Source organism: Crocodylus siamensis, chromosome 4 (genome assembly GCF_052110815.1).
Source record: "Crocodylus siamensis isolate JL-2025a chromosome 4, ASM5211081v1, whole genome shotgun sequence".
NCBI lineage: Eukaryota > Metazoa > Chordata > Crocodylia > Crocodylidae > Crocodylus > Crocodylus siamensis.
The window spans coordinates 63,265,351-63,282,787 of NC_143398.1; the positions used below are offsets into that span (position 1 = coordinate 63,265,351).

The window sequence follows — 17,437 nt, forward strand, 5'->3', positions numbered from 1 at the left end:
AAACAACCCCAGCAAGGTGTACATCTAGCCTCCTCTTAAAGACCCCCAGGGTAGGAGCCAGCACCACTTCGCTTGGAAGTTGGCTCCAGATCCTAGCCACCCTGACCGTGAAGTAGCGCCTCCTGATGTCTAGGCTGAATCTACCCTCTGCCAGCTTGTGACCTTTATTCCTGGTCACTCCTGGCAGTGCTCGGGGGAACAGGGAATTCCCCAGTGCCTGCTGGTCCCCTCTGACTAGTTTTAACAGGCCACAAGATCTCCCCTCAGCCTTCTCTTGTGGAGGCTGAACAGGTTCAGGTCCTGTAGCCTCTCCTCATAGGGCCTGCCCTGCTGCCCCCTGATCATGCGAGTGGCTCTTTAAAGGGCTGCCATATAGAAGGAAAGCACCTTTTTTCTCTTGCTGCAGAGAGGCTGCAGACCAATGCCTTGAAGTTGCAGCAAAGTAAGCTAGATTGGATAGCTGGAAAAACATCTTCACTTAGAACAGTGAGGAGTGGAAAAGATTCCCTAGGGAAACTGTGGACTCTCCATCAGTAGAGGTGTTCAAGATGAGGCTGGACAGTTCCTGGTTGGGGATGATCTAGGCATAGATATGCCTATGTTCTACTATAAGCATTTTCCATGCTGCTGGGCTTTGCTGGTTGCCCCTCCCCTCCTTTCTGCTACATGTGTCAGGATGTTTTCAAGCCTTCCTCAGAGGCATTGAGTGTTGGCTACAGGCAAAGCTGAGGACTTTGACTAGGGTGTGCCAGCGTTCCTGTTGGGACCAAAACCAATGGTTTCTGGCTAGAGGGTCTTGCTCCTCCATTCAGGATCAGACCGATTACTATACTTAAGTGTCAGGAAGGAATTTTACTCCATTGTCAGATAGGTACACACTGTGGGGGGTTTGCTTTCCTCCGTGGGGAAGAGTGGCATGGCCTTCTTTCTGGGATCTCTTGAGCATACATTGACATTTCATAAAAGCAGGATGTTCGCTGCTGTAGTTTCCCTCTCCTTTACCTGTGGCAGATTAGGATGTTAGGTCTCTGTTGTGCCAGGCTTGACAGCAGTCTTATATAGCATTTAGATTATGGTTTGTACAGGAAGGTTGGGATAGGGCTGATCTTAACTCAGGGAAGGGGCTGGACTAGATGATCTCTGGAGGTCCTTTCCAACCCTATGACATCTTATGTTGTGGTGTAAAATTTGTGTAATGCTAATTTTAACACAGCCCATCCTAGGCAACTCGAATGAGCGTGTTTTGTACTAATAACAAAACAATGTTCAAAAGTGTATTTTGTAGTGAATATTGCCAACTCTACAATAATCTGTAAAGAGCTGTGTGCTGCTTTGGGGACTGAGAGAGTTTTTTTGTTGGAATAACTACTGCTGTCTCTAATCAGATGTGTGCACTAAAACTAATTCCCATGTATGAGGAAAAAACATATCTGACTACCTCTGTACTTCACATTAGCAGCCTGCAAATAAAACCTCTGGGAAACACACATTTGTTTACAGTTTTTTAGCATAAAAAGAATGATTTTTCTAAAATGTGTAAGCAAGTAATTCCCAAGGGACCAATCCCACAAATACTTACTATCAGGCATAGTCTTTACTATTAACATGAGAATTCTCAGGCTGATAACTAAGCAACTAATAGCATCAGCAACTAGTGTTGCCAGGTCCTGACTGCAAAATGTTATTCTGGGGATGGCTTTATGTTGAGGAGGGCTTCAAGAGGCAGCAACAACCCAGGTGCGTGGATTCTATTTCCCAGGCTGAGTCTGTGGTTACAGTGAGTCAATAAATTATCTTTTGATTCATAAGTTGGGGGGAATTAAACAGTGGCAAGAGTTTGCAGAGCTGGAACACACAAAGCAGAATCCTTTTTATCACTATAAACCCTCAAGAATGAAATCCTAGTCCCACAGAAGTGCATAAAAATGTAACTAGTGATATCAGTGGTCCAGGATTTCATCATAAATATCCAGACTACAGGCAAGTGAAATAAGGATGGACTGAATTCTACTTCTGCAATGATACAGAGTGATCATGCAAGTTGCCTCCACTGTCACTGCTCCTTTCCTCATGGGCACTAGGAACAAAGGTCACTGAATTAAGTGCATTTCCTCTGATCCAGACCACCCTACTATAAGATGTCCTCTCACATCAGTCTATGGAGGAAGGCTATGAAGACCATGCCTAAGTTTAATTTTTTCTTTAATAAATGATAATATAAATTTTGTTACAAGTTTATCTAACTACTGGAAGCTGAAATAAACTATTGTGGACATTGACACACTTCCTTTTTTTAAAGCAAGTTTCTAAAAGCCTCTTTTGTAAGTTGGGCAACAATGTGACATGAAGGATGATCCAGCAGCCTGGAACTTAGGAGGCATGGCATTCAATTACATCTGTGTGTGACCTTGGGTACGTCATATAGACTCAGTTCCTCATTTCCAAAATAGAATAAGTGCTATTATGATCTCCAAAGGAACTGTGAAGATAAGTGCATTAAGATTGTGAAGAGCCCAGATAAATATCTAATTGCGAATGGAAGAACAAGTGAAAAGAAATTCATCTCTTCCAACCTACTTGGTTCATTAAACAAAATAACAAGCAATCAACCTTGGAATATACCTACCATTTCCTTGAATGCACTTTCAATGGCCCCAGTAACAAGGCATTCATGCGGTATCTTCTTCTCTGTAAAGAAGCGTGTTGGAGGGGTGCTGGGTGAGCCTGGAGCCCCAACCCCACTACGCAAGGAGGCAGCCCTAGTCAGAGTTCTGCTGTTAGCCGTCATGTTCTCCGGCTCCTCTCCTAGGCAGGTTGGGGGAAGAACTGCACTGTTCTTCATGATGTCCACAATCTCCTGCAGCTGCTCCACAATATGGTGTTGAAGCAGTTTAGATGCTACAACAGCTGCCCCAGATCCAGCATGTCCATCAAACAGTGACCAGTAGTGTAAATGAATGCCATCTGTGTCCTGGTTATGTGCAAAAAGAGAAAAATCACAATGTATGCAGTTAGCAGTGTTGCTAGGCCTCTTGACACCACCAGCAGGGCAGCTATTTATACTTCATTACAACGATTTAACTTTCCCTGCATATTCCTTTCTGGAAATAATTATTTCATGCTATTATGTTTAGAACTGATAAACTTTCAGTCTTCCTCATACTTCAGCCACTCTGACCAGGAAGTGGTAGAGAAACTAGTTTGATGTCAGCTCAGTTTTGTCCTTCTCTTGCTTCAGACTATTTGGCCACATGTTGCAGCACTTGATGTTTCTGTGACACAGTTTATACACTAGAAATCAGACTGAGGTCCCCAACCAGCCAGCTCAGAATATAATATTTGGTCACAGGAATATGGCCCGATTTCAGACTGGTAATGATAATACAAAAACTATGTGGCAGGGCTTGAAAAAATTCACTAAAACACTTACTAGCCAACTACTAAAAAATAAAGGCCAGGGGCTAGTTGCAATGTTACCAATACACTGCCCTTAGAAAAACCAGACCCCTCCCTTACCCCCGCACCTGCCTTATAAACTGCAGGGAGGTGAAAGGAAAGCAGTTCTTTCCACAGTAATGTCTTAAGCAGGTGTTTCATGGCAACAGTGAATGAATGACAGTGTTTGATAAATCTGATGCCTTTCAAGGAAAGCTAGATAAAGTCCTGTTATTTCACTGTAGCAAGGGAACTGCTATGAGCAGTGGTACTACCTACCTGTAGACTTAGGAAAACAGTAAGGCATCCATTCACATTTGAAAAATGATTGTGTCAGGCATACAGGCTAGAAACTAAGGGCCTGATTCATAACTGTGTCACACAAGTTATATGGTGATGCAGTGACATTAGAATAAATACAGAGCTGAAGCAAGAGCATTCATTCATTTAGCAAATAAAAAGTTTGAAGTCTGTAGAAATCTATGGTGTAGGCTCTCTTACTCCCCTGTCAAACCTTTTCAGTCACCACTGGCAGGTAGATTTTTCACATACTTTCAAGTATTTCATTATCAATCATCTGGACAACTCAACCCCCATCACTAGTATTTTAAAAAGCCTCAGATTAAAATTTGCTATATGAAGCAATATGGTTACATTTTAAACTAAAAATTAGGCTGAAAGATCACCAAAATGCCAATGATGACAACAATGATAACAGCACTAGATAGCTTCCACAGTTGTTCCTCAGACACAGTACTGCTGCCTACATAATTTGGCTTCATCTCCTTAGACTATAAGCTCATGAGATTTTATACTCTCCTCTAAAGCTAGCTGGGAGTTTTTCTGATGAACAGTCATAAGCTAAAAAAACATTAATTCATCCAAGCTGAAGCCTTTTGTGCATTGGCTTTGACAAATTTCCCCCAAACCACAAGCAGGGTTCCCAAGAATTAGCTGGAAACATCAGAATTTAAGTCTCCAGGTTGTATTTAATTTCAAAATTTTCAAAATTAAACGTTTTGGCTATTTCCGAATGGATTTTTTAAAACTTATTTTCTGTGGAAAATTTTTATAATCCTCTTATTTCCAAAATGGAGAAGAATCCCTGCAGAATGGAAATGACAACTTGCCACTTTTACTCCCTTGTACCTCTCTTCCCCCACATCCTTCACTGAGCCTGGTTCTATAGCTTGACCTGTACTTACTCATGCTTGAGTCTCTGGAATTCTCTAGTTCAGTCCATGGTGTTGGCAAAAATGGTAGCCATCATGGAAATGGGAACTTTTCTGTGTTTGATCTGCTCTCAGTTTTAGATCATTGGGATGAGCTTCCTCTGATTAGAAGTACTATAAAACCCACAAGATGCATTACAGCTGTCACAGTAAGGGCATGGCTACATTTGCATTTAAGCACAACTAAATTTAATGCACATTAAGTGGTTTTTAGCAGGTGTCTACCCATGCAGAGACTTGGCACTAAAGTTAATGGCAAGTCCCAGCAGCCCTGCTATGTGCCCCTAAAAGCACTAAAGTTAGTGCTGGGTCATGTCTACATGTGCATTAATGCACTTTAGCTAATTTTGCCTAAATTGGATACCTGCATTTGCATTTGCAGGTATCCAATTTAGGAGTGAGTAGCCTAATTTCGCCATTTTTAATGCACTTCAAGGGTGCACTGTAATGATCATTAAATTAGGCTAATGTGCATTAATTTGTCTCATGTAGACATGTCCTAAGAGTATGTATTTTAGATTAGAAGTTCCTTAGTATGCCCATCAACACAGTAGTATATCACACATACACTACAGGTACCTGAAAATAGCAACAAAAAACAAAACAAAACAAAACAAAAAAACACATGTTAGGATTCAAGTTGAAAAGGAAGAGCAATACAGGACTAATGAGAACATTATTGAGTTCTATCACTCGTTTTATCACATTGTCTACAGCACTATTTCATGCCAATTTATATTTAAAATTTCATTGTAGAGAAAATGTGTACTGGAACTTAAATCCCTGCTACTTCTCTCAATTTATTTTATAATTTTATGGAATCACTCTCTTTTGGTTCAGTTTACATGCTGATGGGTATGATCTGGTACACACTTTCATACATTCACATCTTTCTTCATTGTCCCTAGACAACATGGTAAAGTAAGACACATTTTCAATCTCTCATTTTAAAACAGAGATATTCCAGTAAAAACAATACAGCAATAGGAAATTCTAAATTAAGGATGAAATTTTCAAAGATAAATTGTGCTTCTATATCACTTAGGCACATTTGAAAATCCCATCCCAAGATCCTCACTCAGCAAAGCACTTCAGTGTGTGCTTAACTACAGGGATAGCTAACATTCTCTCTCTTTTTGCAATAAAGACCTAGACTGTTAGGTTATGCTGACAACGTTTTTATTTTGTTTGTTTAAATGATATCGACCTTCTTTAGTCTTTCAAAAAAGTTTTAAAAAATCCCTCCCTGAACAATAGGACAGCAGGGGACCATTGTACCACTGAAGTCCTGTATCCTTCATGCTGGCTCACTGTACAAAGGATGAGATTTACCAAGAGGTTACATCCACACAGGCAGGGACACGTGGTTGCCGTGCTGAAGAAAGCAACACACATTTATGCCGCTGCTTTTTGCCCAGGTGCACGCTCCTGTACACAGGATTAGTGTGGGGAAAAATGCTCTGGATAGGGTAGGGGAGGCTGGGGCCAGCACCTGGGGTCACGGGGGCCTCATAGTGCTCAAGCAGCAGCAATCTGGATGCACCTCCAGTTTCAGGTGGGTGGTACATGCTGCTGCTGCCACATGGGCCACCCCATATTTTTCTGACACAGGTTTCTCTTACATTGGGATCTCCCGATGTCAAAACACTCACTGCACTGAAACCTAGCAGCATGGTGAATGCCTGCATATGCAGTACATGCAGTTTGTGATGCTGCAAATTGCATGTATGCTGGTCTGGGTGTGCCCTCAATGAGCACCGAGTTGAAAAAACACTTAAGATACAAAGCATGTTAAAGGGGATTTCTCCACTGAAAAGCAAGAGTCTTAGATAATCTTGCTGAGTCACAAATTAATGCGTTAAGAAAAAAGAAGCCAATCTGAGCTAACAAATCCCAGTGTTGGCATACATTCTCCTCTTTGCAACATTAGATATCTGAGTACCATTGTAAATTTCTGCCATTCAACATCCTGATGAAGTGTGCTGCTGAAATTAATGTTTTGTTATTAATATTAATGCTGCTTTAATGAAAAAGCACATTTCAAGGTATGATTTAGTACAATTATGTAAACCTTTGTCTAACAATGCTATTTCAACCTCAGCAAGATGTGCAACAAACATGATCTTCATGAAACATGTTCAAATACACGGTCAACCATGTCATTAATAAAACAATTATTTGTAGGCAGATGAAGTTTCCCCAAGTCAGAATTCCATCACTATGAGGGCAACAGTCACTTAACATGTGCTGTTCGCTTTGATATTGAAGTCATGTGAAGAAACGGGATGTTTTTATTATTCTGAAGTATTTGGTAGTTTGGGTCTATCCAAACAAAGTAAATTTGAACAGAATCCTTTGCAAAGTTATACAATTAGGAACTCAGTAGTCCTGACAGACAAGCAATTCACTGTAAACCTTCCATGTAACACTGTAGCAAAAACAACTAATGAAATTCTTGGGTGCTTAAACAGGGGATTTGTGAACTGAGTTAGGATGCGATTTTACCTCTACAATGGTTTTCCAAATATGGGAATCCTGCATACAGTTCTAGTGTTTGCGGTTTAAATATGTTGAAAAATTGCACAGAGAAGAGCCACAAAAATTATTTCATGGCTAGTAGAAAAATACTTACAGCAAGACTCCAAACAGATATTACATTTACTCTGGTATAAACTCTTTTATTCCAGGGCCAAAGTGCAATTGTACAGACATCCATGTCCCAAGATAAATCCTTAAGTATTCTACATAAGGAGGTAGTGACAGGGATAAAATATCAAGTATTAGGGGCTCTTTATCTAACAGAGAAAGGTAAAACAAAACAACATTGCTGGAAGATAAAGCTAAAATCAAAATTTGAGACAAATTTTATCAGTGAAAAAAAGCATGTGGATCACTTGCTGCCCAAAAAATTGTTTGCTCTCTTTGTGGGGGGAGGGCTATAGCCAACAAATCTGAACATCTCAAACCAAAATATTTCTGGTGAAAACCGAAGCAATTTGATTCAAAATAGTGCCACCAGGCCCAGGTTACTTGTTCTCTTGTACAGGCTGCATTCTCTGACCAAATATTCTCTTCCATAACAGACCATAGTAGAAATCTTATGGTATGCCATTACCTTACCTAAAGGGGAGAAAGTGCTGCAACACGGAAGACAGTCTGGCTGGACAGCCTGGCCCACAAAAATTGGAAGTGTAAGGCATCTATGTTATGCTTCCCATAAAGTTTAGTTTTGAATCAAAGTATTTTTATTTTCAATATTTCAGTTTTTGATACTTGACAAAAAAACAAAATTTCCACAGAAAATTTAAAAAAAAGTTATGCCTGTGGAAATGTTCAGAGGGGATAAATCTCTATTTTCTGACCAGCATGAACCCAAACTTTACAGCAGGGGCAGGCAGTTATTTTGGGTGGAGAACCACTTACCAAGTTTTGGTGAACTATCGAGGGCTGCATGGGTAGTCCCATCCCTTCAGAGCTGCCCCGCCCTCTTGTTGCCATCTTGAGACTGAAAGCCCTACCCCTAACCCCTGATCTCTGCCGCGGAAGTCCCTCCCCTTGCCCTCCCCCCCAAGTACTCCTGGGGGAGGGGGTTGCCATTTTAGAATCAGAAAAAAACAAACAAATACACTAGAAGTCACACACCTACTATAACATATTTTAAATTTGGTTACAAAAAATATTTTTGTCATGATTTGTATGTGTGTGTGTGTGTGTGTGTGTGCATAACAACTCAAAAATAAATGCTTAGTTTTGTATATCGTGTGGTGTGTGCATGTCTGTGTGGTAGGATTATGGTGGGGTGTGGGGTGTTTATATGTGCGGAGTTGGGGGGGCAGGGTGAGAGAGAGGGTGGGGGGTGTGGGGATCCCCCATGGTACAGCAGCAGGCGGGTTGCTCCGGGCACAGGCACTCGGCAGGGTGCAGCTCCAGCCAGCGCTGCTGTCTCTATTACTGGCACTCCCTGCCACACACACAGCCCCTGCACTAGCACAGCAGGGAGGGAAGCCCCACATGCTGGAGCCAGCTGCCTTCACTGCTGGGGCTACGCAGCAGTAGAGAGAAGCCCTGCTGGCTAAAGCCCATTGTTTTACCCACCAGGGCAGAACTTCAGGGAAGGGAAGCCCCAGGTGCCTTCCCCTGAGGGGTAGGCAAGACAGGCAGCTCCACACCACTGGGCTTCTCTCCAGTGCTACGCAGCCCCAGCAGGGAAGGCAGCTGGCTCAAGTACATGGGGCTTCCCTCCCTGCTGCACCTGAGTAGTAGGAAGTACCAGCAATACAGGCAGCTGCATGGAGTCTGCGCCCCATGCTGTGATATGCAGAGCTGGCCTGAGCTGAGCCCTGGCCTGCTGTTGTGCCATGGGAGGAGTGTGGTGGGGGATCTCCATGCCTCCCACCCTCCCTCACACCTACTCACTGCCCATCCCAGCTCTGCGTTGTCGCTGACCCCTGACACACAAAGCTCTTGGTTTAGAAGCGATAGCTTTTCTTAGACCAACTAAATAGTAGCAAAGAAATTTCTTTCTTTGCAAGTTTTTGGGCGCACATACCCTTCATCAGGCTGAGGAGAATTCAAAGATTGTAGAAGTCCTCCTAGGTAGAAAATAAAATTCATTTTACACAAGGGAGATATAGGCTGGAAGTCATTAGCACATGTACAGATACATCCATTTGTAGCAGTCTGTTTTCTGTCTCTCGTTGATTTAGTAGGTTTTGCATACTTTAGTTTTATCTCACCATTTAATTTGTTCTTGCCATTTCAACTTTTGGGCACCTCTCTGTTGGGAACAAGGGGAGGTGTGAAAAGGTCAGTGCAAGGCAGAAAGGAGAAAAGCAATTGCTCAACCTAATCTAGAGATGGGAAAATCAACTTTCTGTGCAATGCATGCTGTGTATTCACACATTTTATTCAGTGGAAATCACAAAACAAAATAACCTTACCTGCTGAGTTGCCAGAGCACTTCTCTGAGAATAGTTAGATAGTTAGATTTTTTTTTTCAGAGAAGGTAGGCCCACAGTTCAAAACCATTTTAAAAAATTGGTTTTAAAAAAGTCGATTTGGCATTTAGCGAATTTTCCCAACAAGATGGTTTTTTTATTTGATCATTTCAGTTTATCAAAATAAGAGAGAAAAAACTCACTACAGAAAACCCAAGAGTCTGACAGGGCAATGAACTGGGATGAGGACAGCTAGATTCAAGCCTGTGCTTTGCTTAATTCAGGGAAGGAACTTGTCCATCTTCCAAAGTCCAGATAACTTCCTAACGTTCAAACTACTGGATATCATGGTACACACATATATGCCTACATGTATATATTTCTCACCGCTTGTTTTTCATTTGGAAAAGTTCTGTTCCATCCTGATATATTACAAGATGTTTTATAATTTCCACAGGCCTGAAAAAACAATTCCCACCCAATAAGGCTCTTCTTTAAAATAAATCTTTTAAGGTTGCCTCCATTTTATTATTTAGCTAGTCAGATCGGAAAATATCTATCAATTAATTGTACTGATATAGATTTTTGATTCTCTTCTGCTGTTTTCTTTTAAACGTAGATAGTTATACAGAGGCCTGGATAGATACTGGAGAAATAAAACCTATACAGCTTTCTCACTGCACTCAATCCCACTTTCCATTTCTATTCTGCTGGGAAGTTTAATCAGCTTTAGGTGCCTCTGCTCTTGGATCTGGCTTGAGCAGCAGACTTCTGTTTTTGTAACTGTAAGATAAATTAATTGTAACCTTTTTAAAGTGTGCAGGCTTTAGAGATTGGCTTTGTTGTTTTTGTTCACAGCACAGCAATGGAAGAGGAATCATGTCAGAGATTACAGATAGGTATGCCATTAGAGCTTGAACAATGACAGAATATCACAGTCCCCCTTTTATAGTCTATAGCAATATATGTTTTGGATTAAAATACCAGACATGATAGTCATCACTTTTCCATCACAAACCTGTTAACCAACAGCAGGTAGAAACTGTTATAGTTAGATATCCAAGCCCAGGTTTTATACCTGGTAAACAGGTAGGTAATTATGTATCTAATAAGGATGACCAAAAAGTACAAGAAAATTCAGACAAAATTCCCCCTCCCACACACACACCATTCACCCCACCTCCAAGGCAAACTGTACCTGTAAAAGGCAGGGTGAGACACTGAAGATGCAGGCCTTAGGTCTGATGATAAATACAGAACTGGGCCAGTGGCTACTCTCCCCTGACAAGCACCTGACACACATTCATGTCTCAGTTACTACTTGGAGGAGGTCTTGTTGTGCAATATTACACAAGAAGTCCTCCCAGTTTTTAAAAACTGAATGGGTAAGTGACACTGCACTATGAACAACCCATCAAAATTATGCTGTATCATGATACAGTAATATTGTCATCAACTAATTAGAAAGCTGTAAGAGTAAATCATGTACCCCATTACACCAACTCCCTTGGCAATATTCTGGCACAACATGATAGGTTGAAAGTTTGTTTCATTTCTTTAACTGACTCAAGTACTGATGGTCAAACCACACTCCATCCCCCGGGCTGCTAACTATCCTGGATGTGTTACTGGTATAGCATTCCTAAATATAAACTATGCAGTTAACACAAAATGTTGTCCAGCTGAGGCCAAATCTAATTCATTAAGTCAAAGGCAAAAATTCTGTTTACTTTGGCATCAGCCTCTTGGAGCATTCTGCCAGTTTGTCATTTTGCCAAGTTTATAAAATTATAATTATGCTTAATAATGTTAATTTCCTTTTTCTGGTTTCCTTGTTTCTCTGTGGAAAGATACGATCATACATCTGTTTTGTGCTTCTCACCTTCATATTCCGACCATTTCCCCACCCCTCTTCTTCTACTAGGAAATGTTGATTTATCAGTTCAGCTTTTAATTGAGAAGTCAGGCCCCAAACCAGGACAGCAATGTCATTGCTCAACCACAGAAAGGACAGACAAAACGTTCCTGAGCCTCTGTAGAAATGGTAGAAGGATGTCAAGGATGAAGCAACACTGTTTTTGGGTCTCCTCACCACTAAACCAAGGGGAGGAGCTCAATCTGGAGTTCTCTTGAGAACTGACAGAGGCTGCGAGAGAACAGGACAGGATTGTCATGAGCGATTTTAATGATCTTATCCAGACATCTCTTGGAAGGAACATGTTCCTTCCTGACCTGCATCAAAGAGCTCATCCCAACTCAGGAGGTGCACAGGCCAACCAGAGGTAACGCTCTCCTAGACTTGGCCTTGGCCAAAGGTCTTGTTTTGTAAATTTGTACATATATAATATCTATGTCCTTACCCTTTAATGGTTTTGTTGTAATAATAAATCTGTATATAGTTAAGTAATTGATTGACTGGATCTGACTCTATAAGGGACAGAGGCAGCCGCTGGGTTGTTGTGTTCCTTCACAGCACACTGCCCTGCCAATAATTCCCTCAATTGGAGAGTGAAGTACAAACCCATGTACACCTGGCTACAAACTAAATTGTGGGGTGATCTGATGACCGACTTGAGCAGAGAGGGCAACCTGGGTGACAGCAACCACAAAACCATCACATTCACTCTCCGTTGCAAGGCAGGCAAATTAGATAGTAGGACTGAAATTTTGGACTTCAAAAATGCAAAATTTAACAAGCTGAAGGCAATAGTAGGGGAAGTGCTGTGGGACCAGGGACCAAAGGCAAAAGGAGTGCATGAAGAGTGGTTGTTCCTTAAGGACATGATCCTTTAACCACAAAGGAAGTCCAGTCCCATGTGGAGGAAATATAGCAAAAGGGCTGGGGAGCCCTCTTGGCTAAACAGGGAAATCATGGTCCTCTTAAGAAAGAAAAAAAGAGGAGTACAAGCAATGGAAGCTTGGGACAGTCCTCCAGGACTATACAACAATGGCCCACACTTGCAGGGAGCAGGTTAGAAAAGCTAGGGCGGCAACTGAATTTAAATTAACAATGGAAATTAAGGACAACAAGAAATCCTTCTTTAGGTACGTAGGGAACAGAAGGAAAACAAACAGGAGTGTGGGGCCATTGCTCAACAAACTCAGGAGAGCTGGGTACTGACACTCAGGAGAAAACTTAACTCCTGAATGACTACTTTGCTTCAGTCTTTCACTGGGCAAATGGGAAAATCATGCCAGAGAGGGCACAGAATGGGCATGGTGGGAAGGACTCCCTCCCTATTATTGACATTGAGCTGGTACATGATCAGTTTAAGAAATGAGACTTATATAAACATCAGAAGGACCAGATGAACTTCACCCAAGAGTGCTGAAAACTGGCTGAAGTCATCACAAAGCTGCTGGCAAAACTTCCAAAACTTGTGACACTCTGGAGAGGTCCCTGAGGGCTGGAAGAAGGACAATGTTGTGCCCATCTTCAACAAGGGAAGGAGAGAGGACAATAGGCCAATTAGCCTAACTTCTACCTCAGGGAAAATCCTGGAAAAAACCATTAAGTCTATGTCTGATAGGCTTGCAGGAGGTAGGATTCTGCATGACAGCCAGCTTGGCTTTGTTGCGGGTAGGTCTCATCTTACCAATCACATCTGCTTCTACGACCAGGTAACTTGCCACTTGGACAAGAGAGAGGAGGTCAACATTGTATACCTTGACTTCCAAAAGGCCTTTGATCTGGTATCCAATGATATTCTCACTGGAAAATTGGAGGATTGCGGGCTTAACTGCAAGACAGTTAGGTGGGTAGGAAGCTGGCTGTGGGGTAGGACCCAGAGAGTCCTACTGATTGGATCCGTGTCGTCCTGGTGAGAAGTGGCCAGTGGTGTCCCGCAGGGGTTGGTGCTTGGTCCAGTTCTTTTCAACATCTTTATCAATGATTTGAATGTGAGGTTGAAGAGCTCTCTGACCAAGTTTGCGGATGAAACCAAGTTATGGGGGACTGTAGTCAGACTTGAAGATAGGCTGGTACAGGTGATACAGGTGGACCTAGACAGGCTAGCAAGTTGGGTGGATCTGAACGAGATGAAGTTCAAAATCAAGAAATGTGAAGTGCTCCACCTTGGGACGAACACTTCCCAACATACCTACAGGCTCGGTGGAGCCAAGCTGACAAGCACCATGACTGAAAGGGACCTAGGGGTAATAATAGACCCACAGTATCAATACAAGCCAAGGAAAGGTTGAGGGACACAGGGCTCTTCAGCCTAAAGAAGAGAAGAGAATCTATGAATCTATGCGAGAGAGGTGCAGGGCCATAGAAGGGTGCAGAAGCAACAACTGACATGCCTGTAATTAAGAACAGCCAGGACTCACTCTGGGTCTCCTCTAGAAGCCTCTGGGCAGAGCAAGGGAGTGGCTACTGTCTGTGGGAGTTCCCAGGGGAACATGGTCCCCTGTAGTGGTCAGCCAGTCCAGACTGCCCTTGGTGATCTCTGGTAGCCTGGGGAGCCTGTAAAACAGGCTGGGATGTTTGCAACAGGGACCCCCTGGCCTTTGCCAGCACAGGCTGTCTGTGTAGTTCCTGCCCCAAATGCTGAATGCTTGTACAATTCTCATCCAGTTGGGTTTCCAACCAGCTGCACTTGAAGCACTGAACTTTACCAGATAGTTCCTCGTACTTGCACATACCTGTAGAAAGCTTTTCATCTCTATGCACCAGCCAACAGCATTTATAATGTACGGAACAGAATGTAGACAGAGAAAAAACTGTGCTTTACATAGGTTTGTATATAGTACAAATAATAAATACAAATATATAAAAGCAGTGCAGTGTCTTGCCTTCTCATAGCTTCAGTCCAGCATAACACATCTTTTTAGCTCTGTGTAACTGCTAGAGTAAGACTGCCCTCTAGTAGCAAAGTTTCTTTAATATTCTTTCCTGTTTTTTTGAAAATATTTTATACTGAAATTTAAAATCTTCAAACAGTAATATTGTATTCCAGTTAGAAGCACTTTACAAAAGGCATGTAATAATAAATATAGCAAACAAACAAAACAGCAACAGAAATCTAGCTACAGGTAACAAACTGAGTAATAAAAGCATTGAAAAAAATAGAGACTGCTTAGTTTGAAAAAGAAATACCTCAGAGTTGAAAAGACAGTGTTAAGTAAATTAATTGCTAGTATGGAATACATAAATCAGAATATTATAAACCAAGTCTCACAACACAGGAAAAAATGGTTATTTAATTAGGTCAACATCAGTATGTTTAAAATGGAGAAAAATGTTTGAAATGTTATTAACTTATGGAACTTGTCTTATGAAATCAAAAGACAAAATATTCATTGGATAAATGGTCTCATTAACCATGAGTGACAGACAGAATTTAAGTATAAGGGTAGAAAACCACTAATAGCTAGGGATTGAAAATAGTTTCCTTCAGACAGGTGGTTCTGTAAGTTGTCAAAAACAGGATTTTTTCAGCTTTGCATGAAGCAATTCATATTAGGTAGTGTTACAAAAATGGTCAAAAAGAGAATTTCCTTTCACCTTTGCAGGAAGCATCCAGTAACAGGCCCAGCTGGAGACAGCATACTGAACGATTTGCAAAACTGATGATCTGAAAAGACCCTCCTCATGTCCATGGACATTAAAAGCATCACAGCAGGTAAAAAGGCAAAAACAGATCCAAAAGTTAACTGTGCTGTGTCAAGTTAGAACTATACTTTATGACAAAGCATGTTCTTCACTAACGGTTTAATTTTAAAATAAATTTAAGGTGTGGTAATATATGAATTACTGTGACAGTATGTACAAGTAAGGCACTGTATCTTTATATGGCTAGTTATGATAATTTGCATACTCAAATTACTGACCTCAGGAGTGGTGTGGTCATTGACTTCAGGAGTGGTGATAAGTAATTCAGGGTATAATCACAGAGGTATTTTGCCTATGCAGCTGTACGGTTAACTTTTTTAAAAATCAAGACCGTGACAAATTTGTCAAGATGCTTCAAGTGACATTTTAGAAAGCCTTAAAAATAACTGCATTTGAAAAAAATGCTTATTAAGTTAATAAGTTATTTAGTAGTAAGTTAAAATGCCAAGTCAGAGTACTGATGGTCCTTTATTAGTTAATTACAATTCACGTTCATCAGAGAGTTCCGAGACAAATATACACAACAACATCTCACAATGACTAGTTTTACCTACCTACTATCTGTTGTAGTCATTCTTCACGGTCCTGATACCTTGAAGATGTCTCAAAATCAAATATAAAACTATCTGTTCCTACTTTTAACACTGATCTTGATGTTGTAAGACCCTACCTTTTAGCCTTTAGTGTCTAATTAAAGAAGATACTTACTATACAAGCCATCTGACTTCAAGGAATGCAGCTCAAGTAACAGGTAGTACAAAAGTGGCATGGGAGACTGAAATAGTCAAACACTATTTCTAACAAAATCACATTTCAATTGTATTTAGAACCATACAGGACAAAGATTAACTGTAAACAGCATTGACCCTTATTTGCATGGGCTTACAGATGTTTGCTTTCAGAGCTCTTAAAAAAAAGCAAAAAACAAAACAAACGCTTCTACTTTGATTTCTTCTTGCACAGTCATTCTTTACATGTGGTCAGTTGCTGTCCTATGGCTTCATTTGTTTCCTTCCCCAACTCCCAATTATTATTATTATTATTTTTTTTTTACTACAGGCTAGCCTGACATCCTAAGCAGCTTCCCAGTCGAGATATGCAGTCCCCTTGACTTTCCTTTGTTTAAATCTTTCCTGTAATCTAATTGGTTTCATTTTTCTAGACACTAATATTCAGTTACAATTGTACTAAACACACTATTTCAGTATTTGTTCATGCCTTTAAAACTGTAAGCCCTTTGAGGGCAGGGACTAAATCTTCTAGTTGCTGGTACGTACACAGGTAGGTATGCGCTTCAGGTATGTCTATACAATGCTAAATACTGAAAATGTTTGCTCTGGAGTTCTATGTTAGAAAAGAAATCCTCTCTTTGCAAGACCGCAGTATTTTTCCCCCCCTCAGCAGTTGCCACAGGGGTAATTAGTTACTTGGTCAACATAAAGGAATCATGGTGTTGCCATTTTGATTCCTTCTCAGCTCATAAAAGTTAATTAGCACCAGAACAGGTATTACCTGGATGGAAGACTGTAAAGAATTATGGAAGACATTTCAAACAGCCATAGATTTTTTTTGGTCAGTTTTAATACTCATATGGTGTGCCAAACCGACAGCCACACGGATTAAAATCACTTATGTACCCAGAGAACAATAGCTACAGCATACAGAGTCTTTCTGCAGCACACAAACAGCATATAAACCCTGACCTCAATGCAGCACTTCAAAAACAAAAGAACATCTCAGTCTCCACAACAGGTTAATATTTCCCATGTTCGCTGAGACTACCAACAAGCATCTCAATGATCACCTGTCATGACTTCTTCTGATGCAACCTGGTCTGAAAACTCAGTTTATTTCACAGGGGCTACTCAACAGTCAGGAGAAGGAAAAGCAACACTCTCTCCAAACCTAGGTTGGGTATAAACTCAGTGAATTATCTTCTGTCATTCAACCCTCCCATGGGTGCCAAAGTTAACTATGGCACAACAGTTAACATTCTGGGTCAGACTAAGGGTGTGGACAGATGTTGCAAGTGAAACATTACAAGGACCCATGAAACATGTGAAAGGTCCAGCTGTACAGGTGTACATACCCTTTGAAATGTTCCCAAAATGGCTGAAACACTCCAAAATAGTTCCTCTGAAAATGAAGCACCATTTTGGAGCATTTCACTTTTGCTTATCTCTGATTTGGAACAGCACTTGGGAGACAAGCTGGGTTTA

At 41.1% G+C, this 17,437-nt stretch overlaps 1 protein-coding gene across 1 annotated transcript in view; it reads right to left on the minus strand.

Annotated features, from left to right (window-relative positions):
* Positions 1-17,437, minus strand: part of PPM1H (protein phosphatase, Mg2+/Mn2+ dependent 1H) — a 210,395-nt gene that overhangs the window by 93,306 nt on the left and 99,652 nt on the right. Inside the window, exon 3 of the mRNA XM_090042428.1 lies at positions 2,627-2,971. Within this exon, the coding sequence (XP_089898554.1) occupies positions 2,627-2,971 (345 nt within the window). The remainder of the gene's footprint in view (positions 1-2,626; positions 2,972-17,437) is intronic.